The sequence below is a fragment of the Thamnophis sirtalis genome, unplaced genomic scaffold (genome assembly GCF_051295495.1).
Source record: "Thamnophis sirtalis isolate CommonGarterSnake01/CBP01778 unplaced genomic scaffold, rThaSir2_p1.2 scaffold_4, whole genome shotgun sequence".
Taxonomy (NCBI): Eukaryota; Metazoa; Chordata; class Lepidosauria; order Squamata; family Natricidae; genus Thamnophis; species Thamnophis sirtalis.
In genome coordinates, this window is record NW_028261384.1 from 21,496,871 (window position 1) to 21,520,705 (window position 23,835).

At 38.4% G+C, this 23,835-nt stretch overlaps 1 protein-coding gene across 1 annotated transcript in view; it reads left to right on the forward strand.

The window, feature by feature from the left end:
* MAP3K8 (mitogen-activated protein kinase kinase kinase 8) overlaps nt 1-10,784 on the forward strand; it is a 34,952-nt gene extending 24,168 nt beyond the window's left edge. The window contains exons 5-8 of the mRNA XM_014065723.2: nt 1,699-1,805; nt 2,380-2,532; nt 6,035-6,281; nt 8,524-10,784. Coding sequence (XP_013921198.1) covers nt 1,699-1,805; nt 2,380-2,532; nt 6,035-6,281; nt 8,524-8,654 — 638 coding nt within the window. The 3' untranslated portion in view covers nt 8,655-10,784. The remainder of the gene's footprint in view (nt 1-1,698; nt 1,806-2,379; nt 2,533-6,034; nt 6,282-8,523) is intronic.
* The last annotated feature ends 13,051 nt before the right edge of the window (nt 10,785-23,835 follow it).

A 23,835-nucleotide genomic window follows, 5' to 3' on the forward strand; every position in this document is an offset into this window, starting at 1 on the left:
CAGCCCTCTCTAAGCAGCTTGCAGGGTCAGCATATTGCCTCAACAATCTGATGCAACCTTTAGTCTCTTGCCTGCCACTGGGATTTTTTGTTTAAATTGATCTTCCCCAAGGTTTAGTTGAATGGGGAAGAAGGGAGAGATCATATTTCTGTTTCTTAAAAAATCAAAACACAAAATACAAGCTGGGTGGATATGACCTTGTAAACGACCCCCACTTTGTCAAGGAGCTCGGAGTACTCATCTCAAATGAACTAAGCATCAAAGCCCACTGTAACAGCCTTGCCAAAAAGTCATTAAGAGTTGTAAACCTAATCTTGTGTAGCTTCTTCTCCAGTAATATTAAACTGCAAACTAGGGCATGCAACATTTTTGCTAGACCAATTCTTGAACACAGCTCATCTGTCTGGAACATGCACTGCATATCAGACATTAATACAATCGAATGAGTCCAGAAATATTTCACGAGAAGAGTCCTTCACTCCTCTCCTTGCAACCAAATACCTTATGACACCAGACTTGAAATTTTGGGCTTAGACAACTTTGAACTTCGTGTCTCCGATCCAACCTAAGCATAGTACATAAAATTATATGCTACAATGTCCTACCTGTTAATTCAGCTTCAACCACAACAACACACGAGCTCACAATAGATACAAATTTATGGTAAATCGCTACAAACGTGATTGCAGAAAATTTGACTTCAGCAACAGAATTGTCAATGCCTGGATTGCACTACCTGACAATTTGGTTTCTTCCCCAAACCCCAAAAACTTCAACCTTAGATTGTCTACTGTTGACCTCACCCCATTCCTTGATCTTTAAGGGACGTGCATAAGCGCACCAACGTGCCTACCATTCCTCTACTAATATCCCCTTGTATTTGTATCCATTTCTTGTATTCATAATCAAGTTTCTACATATATCTGTTATCTAATTCATGCTTGGCAAAATAAATAGAAAATAAATAAAATAAATATAAAGTTTTCCCATCATTGCTGTGACTAGGGTTACTTTAACACTTAGATAATTTCAAAGACATCTGAGGAGTCGTGGCTTTATCCATGTGAAATGCTGTGAGCATCTAAAAAAAAATAGATATTTCAGATCTCAGAATTTTAATTTGCTTTAGGATTACAACCATCCACAAAGTCTGGAATTGAGCGTGTATTGTGTCTATCAGTTGCTCAGGTTGCTGCTGAAGGTCTACCAAAGTGGGTTTGTGAAGTGTATCTCATACCTTTGGTTTGGAAGTCCAGGAAGTTTCTTAACTTGGAATTGTTCTCGTGAGCTTCTTGAAAACCCATAATTAGGTTCTCAAAGGGACAATGATATAAGGGGAAGATGAGACCAAGGTCAGAAGCCCATCTCTACAGAGATATCTCCGCTATCTCTTCTGTTCCTTCTGATGTATCTTGAGGCTCATACTATATATATATGCAGCTCAACATCCGAGTCAAACAATCCCTCTCTAGACTTGTTCAAGTGCAGGACGTGAGGCAAAGCAGCTATAATGGCTTTTTTTCCATCCAATTATGAATCACTGGTAAAAGAAGTCCCAAGTGTATTTTTGCTCCATACGTGCCTGTTTAATAATTGCTTTCCTTTTAATTCCTGCCTGTTAAGGTGTTTTCTGTGTTAAAGTCAACATGAAAATTGTTCCCTCCCTATCCTAATCCTCATTGTTCCTTTAATTTCTAGCAAGCAACATCGTTTTCATGTCAACCAAAGCTGTTTTAGTGGATTTTGGACTTAGTGTTCAAATGGCAGAAGAAGTTTATTATCCCAAAGAACTTCGAGGAACAGAGGTAATGGTTCCCCGTGAGAAGATAGCCCCATATGTATCATAGTAATTAAGGATGACTGCCATGGACTTACCCTTCTTCTCTGTTCCCTTCTCCAATTTATTATGCCTTAGTGAAACAACCACCATGCTGTAGCTAAACAGCTTTAACATGTCATTTAGTATCAAGATTAATACTGGCTAAACATGCTTATGAGATAGAATTGCACTAGAAACAGGTAAAACACTACTGAAGAGTGTTTCAGATATAGACAGGTTTAAATGAAAGCAAGGTTCCCTACAAATGTAGTCATTGTTATCAATATAAATCTTTGAAAAATCTTAAATAGGATAGTCTATTATGATTTCTTGCTCTTTGTTAGTTGTCAGTTGGCCATCAAAATGGGCAGCCAAACTTGGCACCAATAATTCTCCTGTTTCTTTGAGCAAAAGCTCAAATTTTGCCTGGCTTTTAAGTGAGATCAGCGAAAATGCAAAGTTCTTTTTTAAAACTTTCTGTGTCAAACTGCTTGACTTTAAAGATGATTCCAGAGTAAAGTTGTCACAGAAGCTAATTTTCTTTTGGATTTTATTTGAAGATTTACATGAGTCCAGAAGTGATTCTCTGCCGAGGCCATAGTACAAAAGCTGACATCTACAGCCTGGGAGCAACCATCATCCACATGCAAACTGGCATTCCACCATGGGTCAGTCGATATCCTCGTGCCTCCTATCCCTCCTATCTCTACATAGTAAGTTTATTTAATTGATTGTTCAATAGGTGTTCAGATGCCAGTTGACAACCTCTTTCTGTAGACCTCTTATAGTAGTGCAGTGATTAGAACAGTGTTTTTCAACGTTGACAAATTTAAGATACATTGACTTCAACTCCCAGAATTCCCCAGCTGAGGAATTCTAGGAATTGAAGTCCACCAATCTTAAATTTAGCAAGGTTGAAATATACTGGGTAGATCTTGGTTTTGAAAAGGTGATGAGGTTTTTAGAAATGGAACTGTGTTCGATTTGCTCTTGGTGTCATTCTGTTTAAAAGCAGAACTGGAAGAAAATCACAGCTTGGTAGGACTCTTTGGAAATCTAGGGTATATGTGGGAATAGACTTTCTTTTCTAGCATTACAGTTCAACATTCATTAATCCTAACCCTATTCCCAAGCCAAAAAAAAAAAAATCAGGCAAAATAAGTTGTCAACTACATTGCTTGTTGTTTATTATAAATTTATTATCTCTGAATGGGCTTGGACAATAAGATTTGATACATTAATATACAATAATCATCATATTATCAATATTTTTAAGTATACCAAATAGTAACTGCAGTTAATTGAAATCATATGCCAATCATTATATACAGTGCCTTATAATATAAAACATAATAGGTTCATGATAAAGGTGATCCTCAACTTTTGACTGGTTGTTAACAACAGTTCAAAGTTAAAATAGACCTGTTCAGGGCTATTCATCACCTATAGTCACATGATCATTTTTGGGATGCTCAGTGATCAGCCCACAATTATGACCATTTGAAGCATTCTGTGGTTCTGTGACTGTTTTGCTGGTTTCCAGCAAAAAATACCTATTTGAGATAATGGATTTGCCTAATAACCATCATGTTCATGTTATAACCACTGCAAGAAATTGGGTGCAGTGATCCGTTTAAAAACTGGAGCAACTTACAAATATAATTCTGGGTTCAATCACAGTCCCATTCTCTCCTCAGTTGACAAGGACACATTGGAAAAGCCATGCTTTTGCTTCTCTGCACCACATATGCATCCAGTCTTAGATGCTGGGTGCCTATGTAGTGCACATAGGATTAGCCATATTGGAAATTGTAAACAAGAAAGTGAAGCTAAAGATCAGGTCAGGATACTTACCGTATTTTTGGACTATAAGATGCACCAGAGTATAAGACGCACCAAGATTTTGAAGAGGTAAATTTAAAAGAAAGGTTTTGCACTCTGCAGGCCATGGTTTTTTTTTGTTTTGTTTTGTTTTGTTTTTTTTTTTGCAAAACAGAGCTTTGGGAATCTTGTAGAGTGCTCCTGGGGTTTGGGGAGGGGGAATGAGCAAAAAGCTTTGTAAAAAAAGGCATGCAGACACTTTGGGAGGTTTGTAGAGTGCTCCTGGAGGACGGGGGGACAAAAACGAGCAAAAGGGCCCTTTTTTTTTTTGCTCATTTTTGCCTTCTCCAGCCTTCATGAGCACTTTGCAAGCCTCCCAAACCTTCTGCATGTCCATTTTTGCAAAGGGGGCATGGTTTCGGGAAGCCAAAAATGCTGTATTTGGTGTATAAGATGCACCCAGATTTTCACCCTCTTTTTTGAGGGCATCTCAACGCCGAAAAATACGGTAACTGTGGCAAGAAAGGTCGTAAAATGTGGCAAAACTCACTTAAGAGCTGTCTCACTTTGTAACAGAAATTTTGAGCTTCTGGTTGTACGTCGAGGACTACCTGTACTCTAAATTCATTTTCTATGTTTTGCAACCCTGAGCCAAGGCGTTTGCAATCCTGAACTTGTTAAGTAGATCAGGCAGAAATTCAGTCTGAAACCTTCTGCATTTAATATAGGAGTTTCATTTCAGAGAAATGTAACATTACAATTTGGGTCACATCATGAATCTAGCAAGGGCCAGAACAAAAACACAAACTGCTACAAAAGGAAAACAATCCTTCTTTCTCACAGAATACTTTGCCTGAGGCTTGGAATCCTAAGTACCCATCCTGTTGCTTTAAGCAAGGATTGCAATCAGTGCTTCTGTAGTCAGTATGTTCATGCTTATCATCTTCAATTCCCATAGGTATCTAAAGAATGCTTCTCTTGGTGAGATGTGTGTGTGTGTGTGTGTGTGCGTGCGTGCACGCGCATCTTTGGGTGTGGAAAGGATTGTTGCTTTGGCTTTCTTGAAATATGCAAGGAGTCGAATTTGAAGGCTTCCAAAATTCTTTCCAAATGTGTGATGTGCTTGATGGGCTTGCCCAACCCTGAGCAATTGGGGAAGAGGCAACTTCAGTGGTCAAGTAGCACAGGAAAAAAGGATTAAACAGTTGCCTTTCAATGTAATCTAAATTTCTATGTGGAACCTTCCCCAACTGGTTGAATGGGAACTCCCAAGTTTCCTTTGTATTAGAGATAAGCATAGCTGTTCTATTGTAAGCAGTCCAGACAGTTGAGATGGTAGTGTCATAATTATGTACCAAGCAGTACAGAGTTAATACCAAAGTCAGAAGGGAGGTTTTTGGTATTTGGGATGGGGAAAATAGAAGTGTACTCTGCCTTGCTATGTCTGACTACTGAAATATAGTGAAAATAAAACAATGTAGATATGAATCTATGAAGTGAGCCGATATGCTGCTATGCTACCCCTCAGGCCTTTTGCATTCCCCTTGTGTAAAAACTTCTTCAATCTCCACAAGATTGTGGATAAGGGAACAATTTGGAGAATGAAGATGTTGGTCTGAGTGGGAGGGAGATAAAAACTGCAAGCTGAGAAATTTGCAAGGGAAAAATAAATTTTAAAAAGGCAGCACTGCGTGATTCAGCTTACTAGTTTTTACAGAACCTAAACTTCACCAGCCAGTGATTCATCCTATTTACTATAAAACTCATCAGTACTGTTTGGAATTGGCCCAAAGCTCAATTGATTAAAATTAGGCAATATTTTTCTGGCTAATTTCTTCTTTATCAGACCAGAAATAGAACATTAAAAAAAAATCTAACTGTCTACATAGACGCCTTTCAAACACATAAATCCCACCTCATTTTGAAACCAATTTAAGTATCATCTGGAAATATGCAATGCTGGCAAGTTATGCCTTGGGAGGTTGTGTTTTGTGACAGGAGTGACAGCACCAGCCTAAGCCAAAAGAACTATGTTTCTTAATTAAAGCATGCCCATCTCATTCCCTTTTGCTCCTCAAATTAGATTGTTCAAATGCTGTGCATCTGTGTTTGCTGGCCTTGGATATTCTGAGTTAGGATTGTAGACCTTATGTTGAATTTGAACCTGCTTTGGGAGCAAGTTTCAATGTGAAACTGGCTCTCCTTCCAGAATTCCTCTGGCTTTTTGTCCCGGGAGTAGAATGGCAATTTTCCAACCTGTGAATCAGGGAGAGGAAATTCCTAGAGTGGTAACTTTACAACATGCATATATTCGGGCAACTCTGGGAAACTTTTCCCTGGCTTCTCTTAAGCATCAAGTTACAACCTTCCTTTTTTAAACATTTATTTGGCTAGATTCATAAGCAAGCTCCGCCCCTTGAAGACATTGCTGAGAACTGCAGTGCTAATATGAGACAGTTATTGGAAGCAGCTCTTGAAAGGAACCCCAACCAGAGACTTTCGGCTACAGAATTGCTCAAACATGAAGCCTTGCACCCATCACGGGAGGAACAGCCCCGGTGTCAGAGTTTGGACTCAGCTCTTTTTGCACGAAAGAGGTTGCTGGAGAAGAATGAGTTGGAACTCTCTGACAACATTACAGGTACGCTCTGCTCTTACACCTTCCAAACAGCTCTGGTCCTTATGGCAAAGATTTTTTAGCAACTGGGTCTTTGCCCAGTTGCTGGGTAGGTGTGGCCATGGTGGGCATGGCCTATTCAGCCTCCTGCACCATGGTGCCACCCACCCCAGGCTTTGGAGGCTTTTCTCAAGCCTCCAGGAGGGCGAAAATGGCCTTCCCATGGCTCCGGAAGCCAGAAACGAGCCTATTTCCGTTACTTCCTGAACTTCCAGGAGGCGGAAATAGGCTCGTTTTCACATTCCCCAGGCTCTGGAGGTATTCCTTGAGCCTCCAGGAGTGCGAAAACAGCCTCCCTGGATTTCAGAGGCCAGAAAAAGGCCTGTTTCCGGACTTTCTGAACTTCCAGGAGGCCTGTTTTTACACTCCCCAGGCTCTGGAGATGTTCCTTGATCCTCCGGGAGAGCGAAAACAGTCTCTCTGGGCTTTGGAGGCCAGCAATGGACCTGTTTCTGGACTTTCAGAATTTCCGGGACGCCTGTTTTTCACACTTCCCAATCTCTGGAGGCGTTCTTTGAGCCTTTGGGAGGCCGAAAACCGCCTTCCCCAGGCACCAGAGACCAGAAATGGGCCTGTTCCCAAATTTCTGCAACTTCTGGGAGGCCCGTTTTTTGCCCTTCCAGAGCTTCCATACGGGCCCTGCACTTACCTGGCATTCAAAATGGGCTGTGTGGAGACTTCTGGGAAGAGAGGTGAGGGGTGGGCAGGCCAGGCAGTCCTTGCAACTATTGGTTCAGGGAACCCAATGTAAAATTAGCATCTGGTTTGCATGAACCGGTCCGAACTGGCTGAAACACACCCCTGCCCACGCCCTTCCCAAGTCTGAGGGCCAGCGAAACCAATATTTAAGAGCAAGGCAGAATGCTTCTCAACTAAAACGGCTTTAGATAAAGTGTGCAATTACTGCAAAATCATTTCAGTAGGTTCACACTGGCATCTACGAATCTCAACAAGTATTTTGGAACTTGCAAAAGTATGTAATCTAAGTAGTCCTTCGGTTACAATCACACATTCAGCAATCATTCAAACTTGCCACAGGACTGAATGATGGGAACTTACATTGGGTGCTCAGAGTTCTGGCCATTGCAATGCTCCTGCAGTCACGTGCTTGCAGTCCTAATACTTGGATAGTCATTATAACCTGAGGACTATTTATAATATTCTGCAAAAACTGAAATATTAGATTATTTTTTTAAAAAGGCTATAAGAGGGAAAATCACAATAGAAGACTAACTTGAGTGTGGTTGGTTTGCTGTATCTGTCTTCTTCATTTTCCTAGAACATCCTTATTTTCATCAATAATTATATTCCCAGCCTTCTAACAGTGCAGTCAAATTTCATAGTTCACCAGATTACTTTTTTCCTAGCCAGTATCAGGCCAATATGCTTTTTATTTAATTGTGGTGGACTTCATTCCTAATTTCCCTGTATTCATTTGTCAAACAATTCTTGTTCTAACAGAGCTAAGACAAATCTACATCAGCACACATAAATCTCTCTTTCATATTTGATATAAAACTTTATTAGACATGTGCTCATCTCTAATTGGTTTACAAAATAAACTATTTCTCTAGCTCATTGTACATTTAGTTTTTCCAAGGAGGTTTTATGAAGAACATTTGAGGATTGCTAAAGGAACAAACATCTATTTAATTGATGACAATATTTAGCTAAGAAGAGTAAAACTGTTGATAATCTTATCTTCCCCTTTGAAGTTATTTTAATTGGGAGCCATTATTATGTATACAGTTCCTCTACTTATTTATAGAGGAAGGAAGGGAATTCATAAACCATAGAATCACAGAACTGTGGAAGTTGGAAAGGACTATAAAATTAGTCCAAATTCAGCAGGTTCTGGAGAACCAGTAGTGGAAGTTTTAAGTAATTTGGAGAACGAGCAAATACCACCTCTGGCTGGCCCCAGAGTGGGGTGGGAATGGAGATTTTGTAATATCCTTCCCCTGGAATGGAGATTTTGCAGTATCCTTCCCCTGCCATGCCCACCAAGCCATGCCCATAGAACTGGTAGTAAAAATAATTTGAATTTCACCACCGGTCCAATTAATGGAGGAAAACCAATTAATGGATCCTCAAACAGTAATTGATCCATCTCCAGAGATGGAAGAATCCCCAGTCTGCCCAGTTAATTATTCTAAAACTACTTTTCTAGTGTATAATATATGTTCCTTTAATTTTTCCTTGTTAGATTCTTCAAGTCTTGGAATTACTGAGGAGTCGGATTTGCTGAGGAGACAACGCTCATTATATATAGACCTTGGAGCATTAGCTGGCTACTTTAACATTGTCCGTGGATCAACAACACTAGATTACGACTAGACTTGGGGGTCTCTCATGTGGAACTGAACAGGACTAATTATATATAGAGGGGTGGGAGGGAGAGAGCATGAGAGCTTTTAATTGGCTGTGCTTGGATTCCTTGAACTCTAACGATGTTTAATGAATGTACTGGATGAGTTCCATTGCTACTGTTAATCACGCACGCACACATATACACGCGCATACACCCTTGCTCTGGTAACTCTAATTTTTAAAATGCAATTACACTGACAATGAGTCCTTTCCTTGGTTTCTATTACTTGGCTTACGTTAAAAAAACAAACAAATCCCTTACCTTTTCTTACCTGTAGTTCAACCCCTATTTTCCCATTGTCTTCTTACTAAGTGAATGAAGTAATATTGGAGCAAAAGAGCATATTTATGATCCACCACTAGTTTTTTTTATGCTTAGTTTTGATTATCAAGTGAGATAAGCATATCCTTTTAAAATAATATTTTGGGGCTTCGTTTTTTTGGGGGGGGAGGGTCATTTCCCCTAACTCTTAGTGCTGTGGCAATGACCTCCTTCCTTTCAAAGTGTGGGTATGGCAAATTGAAGAATTCTGTACATAAGCTAAGAACATTTCCAAGAAAACATAGTGAATTCTGGGTCACCTAGTTTCTTAATGAGAGGGACACAGTGGCTCAGTGGCTAAGACGCTGAGCTTGTCAGTCAGAAAGATTGGCAGTTTGGCGGTTCGAATCCCTAGTGCCGCATAAAGGAGTGAGCTCCCATAACTTGTCCCAGCTTCTGCCAACCTAGCAGTTCGAAAGCACCTAAAAATGCAAGTAGAAAAATAGGAACCACCTTTGGTGGGAAGGTAACTGTTCTGTGCTCCTTCGGCATTTGGTCATGCCAGCCACATGACCACGGAGGCGTCTTTGGACAGCATTGGCTCTTCAGCTTTGAAATGGAGATGAGCACTGGCCCCTAGAGTCGGGAACAATAGCACATATGTGCGAGGGAACCTTTACCTAATTTCCTAATGAATATGTATTATTTGATTCATGTATATCTACTGGTTTTGAGGGAAGGAAACCCCTATTGTGACTTTAGTTGCACCTCCTGTTTAACTTTTTAATTATCAAGCTGCTAGACAGAGAATTGTCCAAATGCTTGCTCCCCTTGCTGGCTGCAAATATTTTCCAACACAATAGTTCTTAGACATGAATGGGAACTATGCTAGATCTTGAGATAAACTCTGTCATGTGAATGTAAATTACACAAAGACTTAGTAACTGTAATCATAGGCTATTTGAATGTTGATACGTTGTATAAATGACTCATGAAGGTGAACTTAATTAATTTAAGAACTATGTGTTAAAAATAGACATGTAGTTAGGTGTTATGGTTATTTTATATTCCTATGGAAAGAATACCTCCTTTTGTTTTTGAAGATTTGGGTGCATTTAGAAAAATGTTTTGAATGATAGTCAAACTGGTTCAAGAACAAACTTTTGTACATCCTATGGGATGAATATATTAACTTTTATAAAACAGTTTAGTAGAGGCATACTATGTATGTTATAGAGTGATTATCAACACAACGGTTTAGATTTTATATTGAAATGTCTATATGCAAAATGTGTTTGTATTAATTTCTTGTAATCCTAATTCCTGAATTAGTTATTGTAAAAAAAATTCTGTTAAACATATTTACTGTTTTGGATGAAAGTGATATGAAAGTATCAGTTTGTTTTGTTCCATTTCTCTTTTGTTATTAAACATGTTTATTTCAAAGCTGTTGGCAGGTCAGATTTTCAGAGGTCAAGGGCTGCTACTTAATTTCTGGGCTTTCTGGAAAGTCCCAGGGAAGCTTCTTGTGGGTTCTACATCTGTCCATCCATCCGTCCATTCATCCATCCACCTATCTCTATTACATCTCTCTACAATTATATGATTCTTAGACGTTCACAATAATAAAACACAGTAATCAAACAAAAATATCATGAATATATTAAAGCAATACATAAAACAATATAGTATCAGACCACAAAAGTCTTAAAAAGCTCTGTTCTTCAGGAAGGCTAATATGTTGGAGAGAAGAGTACTGCTACAGAAAAACAATGCTTCAATGAACATCAACAATGAGCAGCCTTCAGTCTCCTTGCTGAATTCAGACTATAAGCTATTTGCTTCGATACTAGCAGAAAGACTTAAAAAATATTGAAATGGTTTTATTCACCCCGACCAAAAGCGGTTTCTACCAAAAAGACAAATTAAAGATAACATGAGAATAATTTTGAATACATTGGAGTATTATGAGGCGCACCCTGAAAAACAAATGGCTTTGATCTTCTTAAATGCCCCAAAAGCATTTGACAACGTGAACTGGCGATTTATGTTCTTACAATTGGAACAGATAAACTTTTGTAAATTCTCACAAGCCATTCGAACTATATGCTATAAACAAACAGCAAAGATAATGATAAATGGAGAATTGATGGATTCCATTGAAATAAAGAACGGTACAAGATAGGGCTGCCCATTATCACCCTTACTCTTTGTCTTAACCTTAGAAGTATTAAATAGAAAGATCAGAGAAGAAAAAGAAATAAAAGGAATGAAAATAAAAAAACAATATAAGTTACAAGCATTTGCAGATGAATTGGTTTTTATTCTCGAGGATCCACTTGAAATGGCACCTAAATAGATTGAGGGAATAGAGGAATATGGGTGTATAGCTGGTTTGAAAATAAGTTCAAAATGAAAATTTTGACAAAGAATATAGCATCGAGACAAAATGAAGAATTGGCAGAAGCGTTGGAGATCCAAATTACAAACAAGGTTAAATATTTAGGAATATATTTAACTACAAGATGTAGCACTCTTAAAGAGAATAATTATTATAAACTTAAAGCAACAGATTGCTTCTGATCTAATGAAATGGGGAAATTACAATTATCAATGATAGGGAGAATTTCTACAATCAAAATGAACATCTTACCTAGAATTTTATATCTGTTCCAAACAATTCCAATTAGACTAGGGAATTTTTTTTTTTGACGAATTAAATAAAATAGTTTTGAAGTTCATCTGGCAGGGGAAAAAAGCAAGAATAAAATTAAAGTCGTTACAAGAGGCTAGATTAAGAGGAGGCATGGGCCTACCCAATTGGGAATTATATCACCAGGCAACTAGCTTGGTGTGGGTTAAGGAGTAGATAACAGTAAAGAACTCTAGATTATTGACTCTAGAAGGACATGACTTATTGTTGGGATGGCATGCTTTTTTATGCTATAAAGGTATTAAAAAACAGGGTTATTTCAGAAGACATTACGTAAGGGAAGCTTTGTTAATTGAATTGGGAGAAGACTAAAAAACAATATTACTTAAAAATACCAGTCTGGCTATCAACCATTGAAGCCTTTTCATATCAAATAATATACAAAAAGGAACAAACAGATATGGTGAAATTTTGAATGCAGAGAGTAAACTCAAATCAATGCAAGAGCTGAAACAGGAAGGAATAGAAATGAATTGGTTTTCATATGTGCAAATTCAATCTAGAAATGACAAAGATTGCAAAATGGAAGGTTATTATGATAAAAAAACATGAAATTTTGACAGGTACTGATGAAAAAGTAATTTAAAAACTATATGGACGTTTACTAGAGGTTAAGTTAAAAGAAGAAGAAGTTAAAGAACCTATGATAGCTTGTGGAAAAATTTTGGACAGGGGATTGAACTAGAAAAATGGGAGAAATTGTGGTCCCAAAATTATAAAATGACAATTTTATAACAGTTTATAAGGAAAATTTGTATAAGATGTTTTACAGGTGGTCTCTACCCCCAACGAGAATAGCAAGAATGTTCAAAAACAAATCGGAAAAGTGTTGGAAATGTCATCAGACACCGGGATCATACTACCACATATGGTGGACTTGTACAGAAGCTAAAAAGTATTGGACTAAAATCCACACATGGTTGAAAAAAATGACACGGAAACGTATAGGCTTTAAACAAGAGACTCTTTTATTGGGTGTTAATACCAGATACATATAATAAAGACTTGAAATATTTGATTGTAAATATTTTAAAAGCAGCCAGAATTGTATTTGCAAGAAATTGGAAAAATGAGAAAATACCAACCCAGGAGGAAGTTATTCGGGAAAAAAAAAAAAAAGGAATGTGCTGAAATGAGTATATTGACATTTGAAATCAAAGAACAAGAGGATGAACATTTTTTTAAGATTTGGGACTTGTTTATCAATGGATACAATTACCACAATCTTGAATTGTAATAATAGAATGTGATAGGAGATATTATAAAGACATTATTTTTATATAAATTTTATACATTTATAAAAATGTAATGGAATATTGTTATATATGAATTGAATATATAGATTCTATAGATTTATAACAAAGTAATGGATTTTTGGTATATACAGTATATGAATTGAATATTTAGAATATCTTGTTTAAAATGAAGAAATAATAATTATAGTTGATTATATGATACAACAATAAATATGTATTTATATATATATGATAGATATTTCATGATTTTATAATATACTTGAAAGTAATGATATACAAATAATTGTTTTTATATATACTGCAAGAAATATTAAAATAAGATAGATGATACCATAAAGATATGTTATTACTTAATAGATTTACAATGATGTAACAGATAGTTAGCATATATATGCATTTAATCTTTAGAATACATGTTTAAAAGGAAGAAATTATAAGAGTAAATTGAATATATGATTTACATATATAGTGGGTTGATAACTACTGATTTTATATGCATTTGAAAGTGGTGATGCACAAATGTTTGTGACCAAACGACATGCTAAATAGACATGTAACTGATGATATATTTTGTGTATGTTTTTGTTTGTTTTAAAATAAAAAAACAATTAAAAAAACAATGAGCAGTCTTCTGTTTTCGCCACCACAATATTAGTCTAATTAGTGGTAATGAGGGTAGGAGCCATTTTAGTCCAGTTCTCCCCTCCAAGCTTACCACAAGCTAATACTGAGTAAAGGCCTTTTGTCTACAACCTCCACTAGCAAATCAAGGGACACACACACACACATCTAGGATAACTTGTTCACATGGTTGGCAAGCCACTCCCACCCAGTCACATGGCCAACAAGCCACTTCCACCCGGTCACATGGCCGGCAAGCCACACCCACAAAGTAGGCCACACCTACAGAAGAGGTTCTAAAAATTTTTGAAACCCACTACTACTTTGAACCCATCACTCTTATCCTGAAAGAAATATGGCACTCAGGTCACAATTTAGAGTGATGTGATGTGGTTCTGGTGTGAATTCCTACAATGACCATATTCCGTCTTCAAATTGAAATCCAGCATTTTTGTGGCAAAGGACAGCTGGAATAAGATGGAGGAGCAATTATGTGCCCCTACCTGAACCGGAAGGCACTCGCAACAGTCACTCATGCCCTCGTGACCTCAAGACTGGACTACTGCAATGCGCTCTACATGGGGCAGCCTTTGAAGAGTATTCAGAGACTTCAACTCGTCCAGAATGCAGCCGCGCAAGCGATTGTGGGTGCACCTCGGTACACCCACGTTACACCTATCCTCCACGAGCTGCACTGGCTACCGATCAGTCTCCGGATACGCTTCAAAGTGTTAGTCGTAACTTATAAAGCCCTTCATGGTATTGGACCTGGGTAATTGAGAGACCGCCTGCTGCCAATTACCTCCCAAAGACCCGTCAGATCACACAGGGTCGGCCTCCTCCGGGTTCCGTCCACCAGCCAATGCCATCTGGCTACTACCCAGGGGAGGGCCTTCTCTGTAGCAGCTCCGGCCCTTTGGAATGAACTCCCCGCGGAGATCCGGACCCTCACCTCTCTCCAGGCCTTCCGGAAAGCCGTCAAAACCTGGCTGTGCCGGCAGGCCTGGGGTTGATGAGTTCCCCTCCCCTCTCGACTGGTATGGCTGTGTGATTTTCGTGTATTTTAATTATGTGTACTGTTGTTTATGTTCCCTTTCCCCTTTGAGTTGTTCGCCGCCCTGAGTCCCTCCTGGAGAAGGGCGGCATACAAATAAACCAAAATTAAAAAAACTAAAACTAAACTAAACTAAAATCCATTATAAATATATAGTTTGGCTGTATACAAATAGAAATTTAGGAATAATTACTCTCATTTAAATGGAAATACAATACCTATCATCAAAGGGAAAGAAAGCACCAATGACTTGCATGCATTGATAAATTATATATTTTACTGCCATCAAACTAGATGTCACCAATGTAATGGACTTAAAAAAGAACTAGAGGTTAGCAGTAGTTACTAGTTTCGATAGCAACATGGTACTGCCTGAATATAAAATCAAACTACTGAAGAGCATCAGTAGAAGACAATTATCATTCTCTTGTAAGCTTTCTTAATATATTAAATTATCTGTTATTTGATGTCTTATTAGATGGGCCTTTGACCTAATCCAGAAGACACTCAGGAAAGACTTCTGGTTTGTTGAAAGTGCAAAACAGAATTAAAAAGTACTGGGTAGATCGATCGATTGATCGATCAATCAAGCAAGCACCTAAGATATTTTTTTGCCCTTTCTTAAGTAAAAATGGATTAGGCTATGATAAAATCAAAGCTAAATATGGACGAAACATTACCAAACCAAGCAACTGTATTGAAGAGTGTATTTGTATGAACTACTCTATGTTACACTTTTCCAAATGGTGGTACATTGGCTAGGATTGCCATGTGATGTGAATTGGCTGTACTTTTTAAATATTTCATTTGTTATACATAAATAAGCAAGGGCAGAGGCAAGTGATAGGCCTGAGGTCTCTTCTAGCATGGGATACTTCCCTAATGAGTCAAGATATATATATAATTCTGAATATTCTCAATTGGTTGAAATTCCAAGACAAGGGAAAGCTGCATTAAAATATTTAGCTAACTCTCAACATCTCTCCGCCATTTCTTCCACACTTGGAATCCCTCTTAAATGAGTTAATATAACAGTAAAGGTCGAGTCACCTTCTGCAACTGGTACTCCTCATTCAAAGGGCAGATAGATAGATAAATAGATGGATGGATGGATGGATGGTTGCATGTATGTATGTATGTAAGTATACGTATATACACACATACACACATATGAGAAAGAGACAGGGTGAGTGGGTGGATTGATAGATAGATAGATAGATAGATAGATAGATAGATAGAGAGAGAGAGAGAGAGAGAGAGAGAGAAAGAGAGAGAGAGAGAGATATGGATGGATGGATGGATGGATGGATGGATGGATGGATGGATGGACGGACGGACAGATGGACAGATGTGTGGATAGGTGAGAGAGAGAAAAAGAGAGACAGAGAGATATATGGGTGGGTAGATGGTAAGCCTACTCTCTCACTATCCTGTATGTTTGGCCTACTCTCTATGTTAGATATTCCCCCCCACACACACACACACTGACAGAAGTTTCCACCAAGGTCCTCTGTTCCGGCGGGAACAGGGGTTGAATCCCATTGGTCAAGAGGTCTGACAGATCCCTTTAAAAGGGGATGCTGCCCGACCCTTCCCCAGCCGGATGTTTACTTGACTTGCAATAAAGAGCTGTTGTTACTGAAGCCTTTGTGTGCCTCCTTTACACGATCTAACACTGGCAACCAAGGTAGGATTGGAAGGCAACTAGGAGAACAAAAAGAGCAAACGAAGCCTTGCAAGTACATCCATCCCGGAGCATCCTGTGCGGCATCGAGCAAGCCATCGCTGAACAACGAGATTGGAGCAGAATAGCTATGCACGCCCCACCAACTCCGTATGATCCAGCCACCGAACACTGGGAATCGTACATGCTATGATTTGAGTGTTTACTGGAAGTGAATGATCTCATAGGCGTTTCAGAAGCCCGTAAGAAGAACATTGTTAACTACATCACCAGATCCATGAACTATCCTGAGAGACAAGTGTATATCTCTAATTGAATGACTAGATATTGGTGGAATGAGCTGCAGTCTATGAAAACATGTGACAAATTATTTAGTTAACATTTAAAGTGCAGAGCATTTGATTGTTTTAACTACAATAGACTCCCTGGATAACAAAACAAACTTGAGAGTCATGTCTATACTTTACTATACAACTTTCAAAAAATTTAGCCTAACTTCAAATCAGCAGTGCTCTAGATGGCAGAATTTGTTGAAGTGCAAAAAGGGGCAATTTGCTTCAGCCAACTCACCATCGACAACTCGGTGTGGCCAATTTATTGTGGGCAACTCACCTAGTCCAACTCACCATGGGACAACTCAACATGGCCTAGGCGCCACAGGATAACTCGCAGTGGGATAATTCAACAATTCAATTTAATCATTTAAAATAATTTTTAAAATATTTTAATTTTTATCATTCACATTTTATTTTTCCCTCCTTTAGCATCCTTTCTGTAATAATTATATTTCACTATTTCTTCGATATTAGTGTAACTCTTGAGAGCCGAGGTGGCGCAGTGGTTAAATGCAGCACTGCAGGCTACTTCAGCTGACTGCAGTTCTGCAGTTCTGCTGTTCAAATCTCACCGGCTCAGGGTTGACTCAGCCTTCCATCCTTCCGAGATGGGTAAAATGAGGACCCGGATTGTTGTTGGGGGCAATATGCCGACTCTGTAAACCCCTTAGAGAGGGCTGAAAGCCCTATGAAGCGGTATATGAGTCTAACTGCTATTGCTATTGCTATTGCTAACTCATGTCTCGTGGCAAATTGTCCTGTGGCAAATTGGCCACAAGACAACTCCAGAGGTGAGTTGTTAATTATGAGTTGTCCATGATGAGTTGAACTTTAACCTCAATATAAAATCAACTGGGAAACTATGAGCATCCTAGACCAAGCTAAGTCCAAAAAACACTACAAATTTCCTGGAAGCCTGGTATTCAAAGAAATCAAATAGGCACATAGAGATAAGCAGCATCTACAAACCATTCAAAAGAGACAATCAAAAAGTTAAAAAAGAAATAAAAGGTAGTCCAATCAACAAGCCACTAGGATATAAACACAGAACCAACCTCTCTTCTCACTAGCAATCTACACCCACATAAGTAGAGATTAACACCAAGATTAATACTAGATCAAAAATAAAGCGGTAAATAATACTACAATAAAGGAGCTACCAACTCAGACAAACAAACAGTAATCAACAGTCCAATCAAGGAACTCCCATCAACAAGCCATTGATATATAAACAGAGAGCCAACCCCACGTTCTCCACTGATGATGTTACCTAGTTGGTAATTAAGTGTCTGCAAGAAAACAACCAAGCTCAGAAAACACCAATAATTTAATCCTGAGCAACATTTTTTTTCTACAAACAAATCAAGCAAGGATCCAGAAATATACTGAACACCACCACCATCCTTTAATATATATCCAATTGTCTCTAGAATACATTATAGGATAGGAAATATGTACTTCGCAATAGCGAAGCTCCCTGTTTTTTTTAAAAAAAATTGTTTGTTTATAGATTTATATATCTGCCTATTTCACAATTGGGAATGCTTCCTTTCTCTTCCCTTGTGTTGATAGCTGTCATTAATGTATTTGAAAATATAAGCAACTATGTTCTGTATTTAATTTATTCTTCTAGATTTGAGTGTGGTTAAGCTTATTTGGCAACTAATGTATTGGCCAAATGTTTGATTCTATTTAGCAATTAACAATTTCCATTGGGGCATTTTGTTGGGTCACAATGATCCATAATTTGAGACTCTGAGTTAAAGATAATCTCACCATATGTTATCTGTTTTCCTCTTCTTATTCATGAGAGAAATATTGTAATTATATGGACACCTTTCTCTCAGTAGATTAGGTTGGATCAATGATGACTAACCTTTTCGGTGCCGAGTGCTAAAAGTGTGCGCATACACACCCTTAATGCAATGCATGCGTGATTGCCCCATGATTCCTCACATGGGTGAGTGACCCTTTGTGTTGCATCTCACCCTGCCCCTGTGCGTTTCCCCCACATTTGCGTGTAACCCCCATGTGTCCCTGGCCCCACAAATGCGTGCATAAGCCCCCCATGTGCCTTGCCCATGTGCATGAGCCCCTCCCCCACACACATACACCCCGGTCCCTGCAGATGCATGCGCGACCCCTGCATGTGCTCCCTGCCCCCCCCATGTATGCACAGCAGAAACCTGAAAACCAGCTGGCCGTTGGGAAGTGCACGCCTATGTGCAGTAGAACTAAACTGGGGTAATGGGTCACGTGTCGGCAGAGAGGGCTCTGCGTGCCACCTGTACCATAGGTTTGCCATCACGGGATTAGGTAATCCCCAAGAATTCTGAACTTCCTTTTCCCTAGTCACTGGCTCTTGGCTAGGTGCACTGGGAGTTGTAACCTAAAAATCTAGATCATTTCAGATTGTGGGAAGGCTGGTTCAGTACCACAAGCAGAAGATGTATTTCTCATCTAATGTTTTTTCATCCTGAGATTAAAGTGGATATGTGACAATGAATGTCACATTAGAGATTTCTAAATTTTATTTTTCTTTTTGCTACAAATCTCTGTGAATTTGACCATGGTCTCTATTAAAGGAGAAAGGAGTTGATCATACTGTTTTCTGCTGAGACGCCATTCCTTCCTTCCATGTGAGACCTCATTAGTTAAGGAAAAAACCTAAGTGTTCCTTGCCGTGTTGTGTTCCTCTGATCCCATTTCTCTTTTCACCAACACCATTTTGGGAATAAAAGAAAACAAGGGGATATGCATTCCTACCTCTGATATCATCAGTGTGTATTGGAAATTCGTGTAAAGAATGCCAGGTAGAAAGTTTGAAAATTGTGGTCATCTAAGAAGACCGAATGCAGTCTGGCTACCAGATTCTAACTGCTTGTTTTATGATTGTTGTTCTGTTTATTTCTTTCCCTATTTTTTTTTTAATCTTACTTCTTGACTTATGACTGGTCACTTTTAGCAACCATTCAAAATTACAATGGGCTTCCCAAAAGCTACTTACAACTCAATTTTAAAGTTACAATATCTGCGCCCCGAACAGCTCCCCACTCCCATTACATGACAACATTTTGGGCACTTGGCAACCAGCCAACATTTACAGCTATTTGAAGCATTCTGCTGTTCATGTGACTGGGATTTATGACATTTTTCCTCTGGAAACCTGTATTTTCTCTCGGCTTCCAACCCCTCCCCACTCAATGAGTTTGCTTAACAATTGCCACATTTGCTTATGAGTGTCACAAATGCCTTAACAACTACCACAAAAAATGATTGTAAAATTGGGTTCCAACATGTGATGACCCAATTTATGATGGTCACAACTTATGGCCATAACAGGCAGGCTCAGTTATGGTTGTAACTTTATTCTCATAGATTTTTCCCTCGTTCAGACTAAGCATCGATTCTCCTTTACAAATTCATTTGGCTGGCGGACAGGATTCTCCAACCAAATCCTTAAAATGCAACAATCTGAAAAGCTTTTCCTTGTGGTTGTTCCAGAACACGACTCTTGAGCTTGAGTAGTTGTTGTTTTTGTATCACCCAGGAGACACTTGTACAAACAGCCTTCAGCTTCAGAGCAGCATGGCCAGCTGCATCTGTAAAGGAAGTGTGGCAATGTTATTGAACACATGGCCAGTGAATCTTTTAGTGGCACCTGCACATGTTGATGTTGACCTGTAGTTACTTTAGTGCTCACCCAGGTCACAGTTTGTTTTCCATGTTTCCAAATCATGAATCAAAAGATGAGGTGAAATGAGAATTTGGAAATAGTGGAGCGAATTCTGCCTACCTGGGGCAAGATGCAGGCTATCATTATTCTACACTAGACTGATTAAATGTGTTTCTTAAGCTGTTGCTACCTTGATACCTGTACAAAAAGTATTTTGCTTTTTTTATCTTTATCAAGGAAAATACAGTATATCCTCTGGGATAGGGAGATATTTGATTGATTGATTGATTTATTACATTTATATGCTGCCCTTTTCCCCAAAGGGGACTCAGGGCGGCTCACAATTCAATCAGGGAAGGGGGTACAGACAGGGGGATAAAAAAGACAAGACATAACAATACAAAATTTAAAAACACACAACAACCATACCATTCGAGAAGGGGGGCAAAAACTCTTTAGCCCCAGGCCTGTCGGAACAGCCAGGTTTTAAGGGCTTTGCGGAAGGCCTGGAGGGTGGTGAGGGTTCGAATTTCCACGGGGAGCTCGTTCCAAAGGGTCGGAGCAGCCACAGAGAAGGCTCTCCTCCGGGTAGTCGCCAGTCGGCATTGGCCGGCGGATGGAATTCGGAGGAGGCCTAATCTGTGGGATCTGATCGGTCTATTTCTTCTGCAGAGGACTGCTCTTCTATAAAATAATCACAATCCAATTCCTTATGAGTTGATGATATTGGAGTCTCATTACCCTAGCCAAGAATGATGCACCATAACTTCACAACATGGTTTATTAGAAGCAAGTAGCCTAACAAGTAGCCTAATGAAGGATTTCAGGAACTCTTAGCTCAGCCCCCAGTTCTCTGGGGTGGCAAATTATGGGGATGATAGTAAACAGAGCTAATATCATTATGTTTGCTGCCATGGTCATGCTCAGAATATTCACATGCACATTGCTTGTCACAATAGCGTTTTCTTCTTCTGCTAATGTGTTTAGCAAAGTCAATGCAAGAAAATCCAAGCACATTCCCATTTATACAGCAGTGCTCTCCCAAACAAGAAATGGGGTTGTAGAATCATTAAATTTAAGATCTAAAATTAGATAGCTTTCCTACAGAAGTAATTGTCTGCATGTGTTCTTACTTCACTTCTGGTCCAATCAATGTTTATAATCCTTTGGTGGTAGAATCAATTATTTTTTCTCCATCCAGGGGAGATTTTTCTCTCCCAGTCTTCCCATGAGATAAGATCTGGTTTATCCTAAAATTAGTTTGCACCTATCTTACTTGATGTTCATGTTTCAGAGCTGACTCATAGCTTGCATTTGAAAATTGGTTCCTCATAAGATTGGTCAGTTCACAGCACATGTAAAGTAGCACAGTTTCTGTTAGTGACACAGCACAGCGGTACCAAATGTATATGAAAGGCAGCTGCCTAACCAGCCTTTCTACCTACTACATCAAAACAAAAACAAAAAAACAGAAGCGCTGCTGGTTTCCATGTTAGGAATTATCTAAAGGGCAATGCTTTATGTTATGATAACTCATGGTGAAAAAAGTACATCAAGGTTATGACAAATTTGGAAATGTTTCAACTACTTAGGAACAAGTATTGAAAATAAAGCTATGTATATAAGTGGAAGTAAAAGAGAAAAGTACTAAATTCAATCCAAAGATAGCTTTAGCGTTTTAATATCCTTAGGCATTAATGCATCTGAACAATTTCTAGCAAAAGATGTATCGAAAGCTTTAGAATTATCTCCAAGTAACCAAGCAAGCAAACTTGCAACAGTCAACAGAGTAATGTCTGTAATCTGTCATAATAAACCAATGATTTAATTAGCAGTTGTAAAGATCAGGAGCAAGCTATTCACAGAACAACTGTGGGTAATCAAGCAGACGATGAATCTAAATAAATTGAAGAAGCTGAGAGAATGTTTGTGTAAGGTAGACAAAAGTTGTACATCTTTTGTCTACATTTGTTTTCAAGGATTAGATGAATGGCTTGGGGTGCTTTTGATTTCTCTTTGTTCCTGGATTCAGAGTTCAAATGTGGTCAAGCCAGTTTTATTACTCAGCAAATGAAACAGTGAATTCTGGGCAGTAGCAGAATTCTTATTATTATTATAAGACCCACCATTAATCTATTTCGGAGGAAGGTAAATTAAGGTAAATTAACTGCTGTCTTCCATACTTTGGTTGTCAGAATCACAGACCTAATATAGCTATCTGAATACATTAATTAGTTTTTAGAGATTATTTGGCTCTATTCAATGCTCGGATTCTGATCTTTTTAAAGACTTAAAAAGCATACATTACTATCACAACTCTTTCTCAGGCTTCATCTTTGTATATTTCATACTTGTGCTGCTCCCCCCAAAAAATGTCATCCTGGAAAATCTTGCTTATTTTATTCTAAGGATTTCAGAAGAGTGGTAATTCATACTTTACTTTTCAGAGTAATTTTTTCCAGACTGAATTAATACAAAGCTAAATAATATTAACCTACAGGTAAGGTAACAAGCCATACAGCTTGACAGATTTTTTTTTTAAAGGAAAATAATTATAGAATGAAAAATATCCACATGTTCAAAATCCTTCAGTCTGGTACTGAAAGGAAAACCTATTTTATGCCGGGGTCCACCATAAAAAAGAACCTGTATCTAATGATCAAGCATCCTATCAACTTTTAGGAAACTATAGAATACATATGCTTTTAAAAGAACAGCTCAAAATATTTATTCTATTAGATATTTGAATATTTGAATAATTGCTATTCTTTAAAACTATTTCCCAAGTCTAGGTGTATTTTATAGTGAAACCAATGTTATGTTTTATGTAGTAAGGATCCCTTTGAATACTGCTAAGTTCCAAAGGCAAGGTAATAATGAAGCATAAATATTTCACTTTTAAAAGAAAACCTACTTATTTGTCACAATTAAAGCATGATTTTCTGCAATAGCTAAAGCAGAGTTTCAATATCCTTAATTACAAATGTTTTAGAAATGTGACACATTAAGTTCCCCATAGACAAGATCAAATGAGAACAGAAACCAAGAGTCTTGCTAAAAGTATTTTAAAGTATTTCTACCTGAAGAAAAATAATTCACTGCTCAGCAAATTAATGATCATACTGCATTCTAAATTATTGTTTTAAAAAAGTTGTTATTCTAAAATAAGGGTCTGACTTTATTAAATGATATTGTTATAATATGCACATTAGCAGCATAGGGATACTTTTGCTAGTTGAATGAATCAATGTTACATCCAGCAATGTACAAAGAAATGCTTTGATCACATGATTGTAGTTGCCATTTTGATATTTGGGCCTCTTCCTACAAACATCTCTTTGCATGTGCTGCATAGATCACATACATAAAATTAAAATGAAGCTAACATATGGATTGAAAGCCAGTAGCCACCTCTGCATGTCGCATTTTTGGCCAGTTCCAAGCAGCAGGGATCGCCACCGCCACTCCACTGCCATGTGACTTGCAGAGGCCGAAAATGCAACGGGTGGAAGTGGGGATCGGCGGTGATGTGCTATGATGTGCTATG